The sequence below is a fragment of the Phalangium opilio genome, unplaced genomic scaffold (assembly GCF_054372755.1).
Source record: "Phalangium opilio isolate 3A_F unplaced genomic scaffold, DU_Popi_V2 ptg000017l_1, whole genome shotgun sequence".
NCBI classification, from domain to species: Eukaryota; Metazoa; Arthropoda; class Arachnida; order Opiliones; family Phalangiidae; genus Phalangium; species Phalangium opilio.
The window spans coordinates 14,569,905-14,578,754 of record NW_028324151.1 but is presented as its reverse complement, the minus strand read 5'-3'; the positions used below and the strand labels follow the sequence as shown (position 1 = coordinate 14,578,754).

General features: G+C 39.8%; 1 protein-coding gene across 1 annotated transcript; it reads right to left on the bottom strand.

Annotated features, from left to right (window-relative positions):
* Window positions 1-1,817: 1,817 nt before the first annotated feature.
* On the bottom strand, window positions 1,818-2,722 carry LOC149704571 (uncharacterized). Its single transcript, XM_089865822.1, has 4 exons — window positions 2,657-2,722; window positions 2,402-2,578; window positions 2,029-2,337; window positions 1,818-1,965 (listed from the first exon to the last, which is right to left on the bottom strand). Exons 1-3 carry the CDS (start codon window positions 2,670-2,672, stop codon window positions 2,069-2,071), a joined length of 462 nt encoding a protein of 153 aa, XP_089721948.1. The 5' UTR covers window positions 2,673-2,722; the 3' UTR covers window positions 1,818-1,965; window positions 2,029-2,068.
* Between the last annotated feature and the right edge of the window lie 6,128 nt (window positions 2,723-8,850).

Here is an 8,850-nt window from a genome sequence, read left to right as displayed (position 1 = left end):
ACACAATTTACCTTTCGAAATGTGTGGGTCTAGAATTTTTCTCGAAACAGTGTTTTTCTGAATAATTGTATTTTGCGATATCTTGAACATTTGTCGCTCTTTGACAAAGAAAAGAGTCATCGCGGGTTATGATACGAAGGAGTATAGAACTCATAACTCAACTTATACTATTCATTTAATAGATTTCAGACTAGGAGGATTGATACCATTAACACCAGGAGGCTAGTCTACTTGGTACTTCACTTTGTCCGCCAAGTACCCGGGCCTACTGGTATAAATGGTATCAATCCTCCTATTCTGAAAACCATGTATAGCAAAAGCATGTATGCAGGCTAAACATACAGAGACTGCAATAGCTTTTACGACCTGAGAATGAATATTTCTTTTGCCTCGGGGCGCGGACCCATTAGGTTGGGGTGGTAAAGGGTTTCGTTATTGGAAATGGGGACCGAACGATGATGCCACTGATCTTGAAACGACTCCTATTTTGTATGCCTACAAATTTTGTTGCCTGAACTTCTTCTATTAAAGGGGGGGGGTATCATACAACTTCAAACTGTATTTCTTTTTAGTGGGAAAGAATAAGGCAAACTGGGAAAGGTATCGGTTTGTCCTATTCTTTATTCCTTTCAAAGAAAAGATCTTTGGTACCCTTAATGTGGTGGCAGGCAACACCAACGTTATTGTAGGGTGAGGCTGGGCCTGGACCCAAGTCCACGCCCCAAGAAATATTACTAAACCAAAATATAAAATCGCGACCATGGTGCCACCTATTATTTCATCACCAAAAAGTGGTTTTTCGTCAATAAATAATTAAGTATTAAATATAAATTTATAGTTTTTGTTGCAAGAAACGAATGTATTTATGCTATATTATTTGAAGTTTCAATTTCGAAAATTGCCTCACTGGAAACGAAATTAAACGGGAACTGAGTCTCATTTTATTATAGTTAATAAAATAATTTTAATTAATTAACTGAAGCAAGTCCAACTCTCAATTTTATATTGAGAACAAGGTAAGGTTTCACTAAAAATTATCAAGAAAACAGTTTGTCGATAGCTTCTTTGCTTTTGAAATAAAATGGGAACTAGTTTACTCTTTTTTGGAGTATAATCGGGAACTTCCACCTTAATAAACACTAAAAACTTTACAAATGGCTTAATTTTGCTTAAGTAATGTTCAATTCGGATTTAGAAGTCCAACTTAGGTTGTGCCAAGTGGAGAGTTTAATTCACATAGGTTTTTGGTGAAAGGCACGCAACCGAAATACAAATTACATAAATTGGCGTTCTTAATTAGGTAAAAAAGGGTTACGAAAAGTACAATAAAAATAATCAATAGTGCTAGGGAGGTAAGAAAAATTACGCGGCGTGCTTTGCAAGTTCTTCGGTTGAAGCTCAGGTGAGGCATAATGGCTAACGCGACGGGAAGTCCGTAGATCAAACCCCCGAAGTGTGCGATGTTGTTTACGAAGGGAAGAACTCCACTGATGACCAGCAACAGCATTAGTAGAATGACGACCAGCAGGTGGATGAGGTGTTTTCGTTTTCCGCGTTGGAGTTCCTGAATGCATTCGACGAGGGATATGGCTACGATTGTAAATACGCCACCACCGCTTCCCACTTGAGGGAGACGAGGAAGAAAGAAGGCGGCCACCTTTTAAAGAGAAAAATTATCAGTTTCGAAAATTTGTACATTGTTCCATAAATTCAAAGACTTACCATGTTCCCTCCAATCGTTCCGGACATGAAGGCAAGACCCATTCGGACTGGTCCCACGGTGGCTTCTATGGGTCCTCCCACGAACCACTGAACAACGAAGACCATGGCAAAGTGCAGGATGCCAGCGTGGTGGAATACGGACGTAATGTAGCGCCAGCTTTGGTTTATAGTTTGTGGCCAAAAGCTACGATCCTTATTAGCTTGGAGTCCGAGACTACCGCAGACATTTGGTAGGCAAAAAACCTGAAAGAGAAAAGTCTGGTTAGTTTCGTAACTAGGGGAATAGAAAGAGTAAAGGGGTTTTACCTCGCTGCAATGGTCTTTGTCTTCGTAGTAGTGGTGTCCTTTAAGTGACTGGCAGTCTTCTTTTGTCGTCATTTTGCAGCTGCCCAAGTATCCGATGCAACATGGTCTTAAAATTGTCTCGGGAAGTGTCACTTGGCTGCACTGCTCTTTCTGTTTGGCAAAAATGTGTCCTTTGAGAGCCTGACACTCTTCTTCTGTTGTTAGTTGGCAAGTTCCCGAATATCCCTCGAAACACGGTCTCAAAACAGTCATCCCAAGCGGCTGTGGGTCGCTTTTCGGAGCATTTTGTGTCGTAGAAAGTAGATGCACCTTTAAAAGAAAAACAAGGTTAATAATCACGACAAAATTTATAGAGAGTAACGGGAGTTTTTACCCCTGGCTGTCGGAAGTTTGCATTCTTCGAAAGTTGTGGTCGCTGCGAGGTAGCCGCCCTGTTGATTGAAGTAGATGCAGCAGCCGAGCTCCGCTTTCTCCTCGTAAGCTTGGGTAAACAGAACTTGCTCCACCAACTTGTCCTTTCTCATGCAAGGAACGTTAAGGGCACCATATCCTGTAAAGAATTCAACAACAAACTTTAGCTTGTCTCTTTGTGAAAGATAATATTCAAAGCAAGTTTCAAACATCTTACTGATTAAGGTTGCCATTTGGGGTCCAATCCAAGAGTTCGGTCTTTGCCAAATGTCAATTTCCTGTTCGTTATGCATTGTCAGCACTCCTTTGACTGATTCTTTTCGGGGTTCAAGTCCTACGTAGGTCACACCTTTAAAAGATAATAATATGGTTTATTTCTAAGATCAGTATGTTAAACATTTCGACGTATTTTCAATATTTACCTCCCATTGCAAGTAAGACGATCAGGGCAATAAGTTGAATTATTGTTAGGATAACGATGAACCAAGGTCTGTGTGGACGTTTGGGAGACAATGCTCTTTTAGTGTTCTCAAGTCTTAGGTTGGAAGATGAACCAAGGTCTGTGTTGTTGTTTGTCGGAGATTCCTCTTCCGGTGTAGAGAGGTCTTCTAGGTAGACGATTGCCACGGCAGGTCTGTGGAGTTGTTCTACAAACAGTCCCCCTTCCAAATCCATCGGTTCCCTGTAACGAGAATATATGTAAGTCTATGCGTGTAAAGTTAACAAGACGACCCAAGGGCTCTTAATAGTAGCCCCATCGTACGAGTAAATAGCCCCTCTATACCCTACCCTAATGAGTGGATAACCCCTTTATACCTTACCCTAATAAGTGAATAGCGCTATCTCTTACAATTCTTAAATGATTTACCGTGCATAAAATCACAGTGAATAGCCCCTCGATGCCCTACCCTAAACAGTGATAAAAATATTACCAGTATAAATTTACTTATGCTGTGTATCCAAGCCCAAAGATACAAATTCATAAGTATCCGATCATAAAGATACAAATTCATAAGTATCCGACCCCAAAGATACAAATTCATAAGTATCCGACCCCAAAGATACAAATTCATAAGTATCCGACCCCAAAGATACAAATTCATAAGTATCCGACCCCAAAGATACCAATTCAGAAGTATCCGACCCGAAAGATACAAATTCAGCAGTATCCGACCCGAAAGATACCAATTCAGAAGTATCCGACCCGAAAGATACAAATTCAGCAGTATCTGACCCCAAAGATGCAAATTCAGAAGTATCCGACCCGAAATATGCAAATTCAGAAGTATCCGACCCCAAAGATCCAAATTTATAAGTATCCCACCCGAAAGATACCAATTCAGAAGTATCCGACCCGAAAGATACAAATTCAGCAGTATCTGACCCCAAAGATGCAAATTCAGAAGTATCCGACCCGAAATATGCAAATTCAGAAGTATCCGACCCCAAAGATCCAAATTTATAAGTATCCAACCCGTAAGATACAAATTCAGAAGTATCCGACCCGTAAGATACAAATTCAGAAGTATCCGACCCGAAAGATACAAATTCAGCAGTATCCGACCCGAAAGATACCAATTCAGAAGTATCCCACCCGAAAGATACCAATTCCGAAGTATCCGACCAGAAAGATACAACATCAGCAGTATCTGACCCCAAAGATGCAAATTCAGAAGTATCCGACCCGAAATATGCAAATTCAGTAGTATCCGACCCCAAAGATCCAAATTCATAAGTATCCGACCCGTAAGATACAAATTCAGAAGTATCCAGACCCGTAAGATACAAATTCATAAGTATCCGACCCCAAAGATACAAATTCATAAGTATCCAACCCTAAGATACAAATTCAGAAGTATCCGACCCGTAAGACACAAATTCAGAAGTATTCGACCCCAAAGATGCAAATTCATAAGTATCCGACCCCAAAGATACAAATTCATAAGTATCCAACCCTAAGATACAAATTCAGAAGTATCCGACCCGTAAGATACAAATTCATAAGTATCCGACCCCAAAGATACAAATTTATAAGTATCCGACCCCAAAGATACAAATTCATAAGTATCCAACCCTAAGATACAAATTCAGAAGTATCCGACCCGTAAGACACAAATTCAGAAGTATTCGACCCCAAAGATGCAAATTCATAAGTATCCGACCCGAAAGATACAAATTCAGAAGTATCCGACCCGAAAGATACAAATTCAGCAGTATCTGACCCCAAAGATACAAATTCAGAAGTATCCGACCCGAAAGATACAAATTCAGCAGTATCTAACCCCAAAGATGCAAATTCATAAGTATCCGACCCGAAAGATACCAATTCAGAAGTATCCGACCCGAAAGATACAAATTCAGAAGTATCCGACCCGAAAGATACAAATTCAGAAAAAAAAAATGTTTTAAGCGGTCTTCCCAACAACACGAATAAGAGACTGTTCACAAATTACATAACGTTGACAGGATGGAAGGGAGTTCGAATAATGTTAAATACTAATTGTTGCCGAGAACGGGGGAGGGTCTTGGAAAATATTGTGTAAGATATCACTGTTGACATAAGAACCTTATAACTTTTGATAATAATAATTTAATATACTCTAAATTTATCATTGAAGGTATTTCTGTTGATTTTCTCACAGTCAAAAAGGTTTAGAAGTATAGTTTCACCTATATTCACATGCATTAGAGGGAAATTGAATATAACCCTTACTAAAATATTGCATGACAAATAGGTAGATATTACCAGAAGTGAGATGAGACTAGAAGTACTGAGCTAACCAAATTCCTCACTCGGCGAAAGTGAATATTCTTGATAACACACCAACGGTTGGCCCTCTAGTGGCGGTTTCAGAATTTCCCCTCCAAAACGTGAGACGCTCGTGGCGGTAGACGGCCGAACTAGATTCAAGCACCCGCGTCCGTGTTTCGCCGCTTTAGGTTGAGGGGAAGGGGGTAAGAAATTTTTTTTGAACTCGACCAATTTTTTCTCTGTAGCGTAGGCGCGATTGAAGCGGCGTAAAATTCTCAAATTTGTTCACTAATGCCAGAATCTATTACCAATGCTAGAGCCCCTCACTTCTAGTCTCATCTCACTTCTGATATTACATGAATTTCACGTGATTGTTACCAAGTACAAGTGAATATTACGTCACACAACGTGTCAATGTTATCGCTTGTATTTGAGAAGTATCCTAACCTAACCTAACCTAACCTAACCTAACCTAACCTAACCTAACCTAACCTAACCTAACCTAACCTAACCTAACCTAACCTAACCTAACCTAACCTAACCTAACCTAACCTAACCTAACCTAACCTAACCTAACCTAACCTAACCTAACCTAACCTAACCTAACCTAACCTAACCTAACCTAACCTAACCTAACCTAACCTAACCTAACCTAACCTAACCTAACCTAACCTAACCTAACCTAACCTAACCTAACCTAACCTAACCTAACCTAACCTAACCTAACCTAACCTAACCTAACCTAACCTAACCTAACCTAACCTAACCTAACCTAACCTAACCTAACCTAACCTAACCTAACCTAACCTAACCTAACCTAACCTAACCTAACCTAACCTAACCTAACCTAACCTAACCTAACCTAACCTAACCTAACCTAACCTAACCTAACCTAACCTAACCTAACCTAACCTAACCTAACCTAACCTAACCTAACCTAACCTAACCTAACCTAACCTAACCTAACCTAACCTAACCTAACCTAACCTAACCTAACCTAACCTAACCTAACCTAACCTAACCTAACCTAACCTAACCTAACCTAACCTAACCTAACCTAACCTAACCTAACCTAACCTAACCTAACCTAACCTAACCTAACCTAACCTAACCTAACCTAACCTAACCTAACCTAACCTAACCTAACCTAACCTAACCTAACCTAACCTAACCTAACCTAACCTAACCTAACCTAACCTAACCTAACCTAACCTAACCTAACCTAACCTAACCTAACCTAACCTAACCTAACCTAACCTAACCTAACCTAACCTAACCTAACCTAACCTAACCTAACCTAACCTAACCTAACCTAACCTAACCTAACCTAACCTAACCTAACCTAACCTAACCTAACCTAACCTAACCTAACCTAACCTAACCTAACCTAACCTAACCTAACCTAACCTAACCTAACCTAACCTAACCTAACCTAACCTAACCTAACCTAACCTAACCTAACCTAACCTAACCTAACCTAACCTAACCTAACCTAACCTAACCTAACCTAACCTAACCTAACCTAACCTAACCTAACCTAACCTAACCTAACCTAACCTAACCTAACCTAACCTAACCTAACCTAACCTAACCTAACCTAACCTAACCTAACCTAACCTAACCTAACCTAACCTAACCTAACCTAACCTAACCTAACCGAGAGAGTGAGAGAGAGTAAGGATGTCCCTATAAACCCAAAAATTTTACCCCCCTTCTTTCCCCCCTTTGGGGGGAGGGGTAAAATTTTTGGGTTTATAGAGACATCCCTGGTGTTGGGGGGGGGGAAGGGGGGGGATTGATGACGTCACGTATTGGTGTTGGCAGGGGGGGGGAGGAATTTGGGGGGGGGGATTGATGACGTCTCGTGATGGTTTTGGCGGGAAATTTGAATTGTTGAGCCACCTGGTGGTGGTTTTCTTGATGACGTCGCGTCTAATTTTTGATGACGTCACGTGGCTGGTACCTGTAGGGATAGGCTTATGCTAGGCTTATGCTTATGCTATTGTAGTTCCTGAAAAGGATAGGCTTATGGTAGGTTATTCTTGGTAAATGCTGAAAAGGATAGGCTTATGGTAGGTTATTCTTGGTAAATGCTGAAAAATATAGTCTTATGGTAGGTTATTCTAGGCTTATTATTATTAAGAATCGAATTTTAGTCAAAAACTTTTAATGAACACAATCAATTCCAATTAATTCGCGAATGTACGCGTCGTTATTTAAGCAAATGTAGAATAAATTATATAATTGTAGTTTACGCGTCAAGTTTTTGTCACGAACCAAGTTACAAAAATCTTCGAAAATGCTCGAAGGAACTATACACGCTGCTAGGAAATTTTTTACACGGTCGTAATCATTGTGAGACATAGTACCGCGACTTACATAATATTTTTGATATATATCATTCATGCGTTTTACAATAGCTTCGTACATGCATTTAATAACTTCGGCTTGATCGTTTAAAAGCTTGAAGTGAAATCTCATAAAACTAAATTTCTCGTTCAGTTTCCCTGCTTCGGCCTTTGTTAGAGTGAATACGCTACCATCGTCGAATACTATACTCCCCTCCATAACGGTTATTTTTATTTTCAAGTTCAAGTAACGATAATTACCCAGGTCGCCAGTTTCCAAAGCTGAATAGATCTCCGTCCACTCCTCCATAAATTCCTTCAAAACGTCTTCCGAGATTATAACAATAGCCCCGTCCTTTTTTGTGAAAAGTAAGCTTGGCTCGAATCCATTTACACCGAAAACGGCATAGCATTCATTACTTAGTCTAACACGGGCGTTCACGCGGTAATCTATGATCTTGGCGGGCATCCTTACGGCAGGTCTTTACGGTTTAAAAGCTGACGACTGAATGATTTTTATTGCGTGATTTTCTTGAGTGCGTACTTGATAATTAGCCTGAGGGTATATTGACTGGTGCTTTTCTTTTTTTTATTGCCCTTTATGGGCTACATACCACCCCCTAAAGTCGCGATGGTTTAGTACCTTAAAGGGGGGCGAGGGTAAACCTTTTGTATATCAATGGAATCTGAGTGATTTATGACTCACACAAACGTGTTAAGACATTCCATCGGCTTTTTATTTATACGTAATATTTATACGTAACATCGTTCAGACTGGTCTATGGCCATAAAAAGGGACAGAACTTGAACAAAAGAATTTATCCCCATCCGTTTTTATTTTTACTATAAAGACGTGTTTTAATGGGTTTAGGGGTATGGTCGAATCAGTTGTATTGTTATGAATTGAATCTATTTTCGGATTTATTGCTTTGTTAGTCGGTGACTCTTCCTACCACGAAACATTTAATTGTTTCCAGGTGTTTGCCCCTAAGGCATTATCTTGACAAGTCTCAACATGTTATGTCTTTGTTGCGTTACCCGAAATTAAAGTAATATTTTTAAAATACCAAAATGCAAATTCAACTAGGAATACAGTTACGAGGATGAAAGTAACGGCCACTATTTTCCCTGGCTTTGAAAGAGCTTCGCGAATTAACGTCTGCTTAGTAACAGCATCCATTACAATCTAACCTTTCACCTCCTTATTTGGGATATAAATAGCGTCTGATTTGGTCCGGACCTCATTTGATTGTTAGACACCGCCAGGATAAGATGAATCGAGAAATTACACGTCTAGAAACGTTTGGTGCA

Bases quoted from the DNA above. Each gene is read 5' to 3' on its own strand.
- LOC149704571 (XM_089865822.1), bottom strand. The intron at 2,338-2,401 runs GTAAAAACTCCC...TTTCTTTTAAAG, and splicing joins CAAACTTCCGACAGCCAGGG to GTGCATCTACTTTCTACGAC.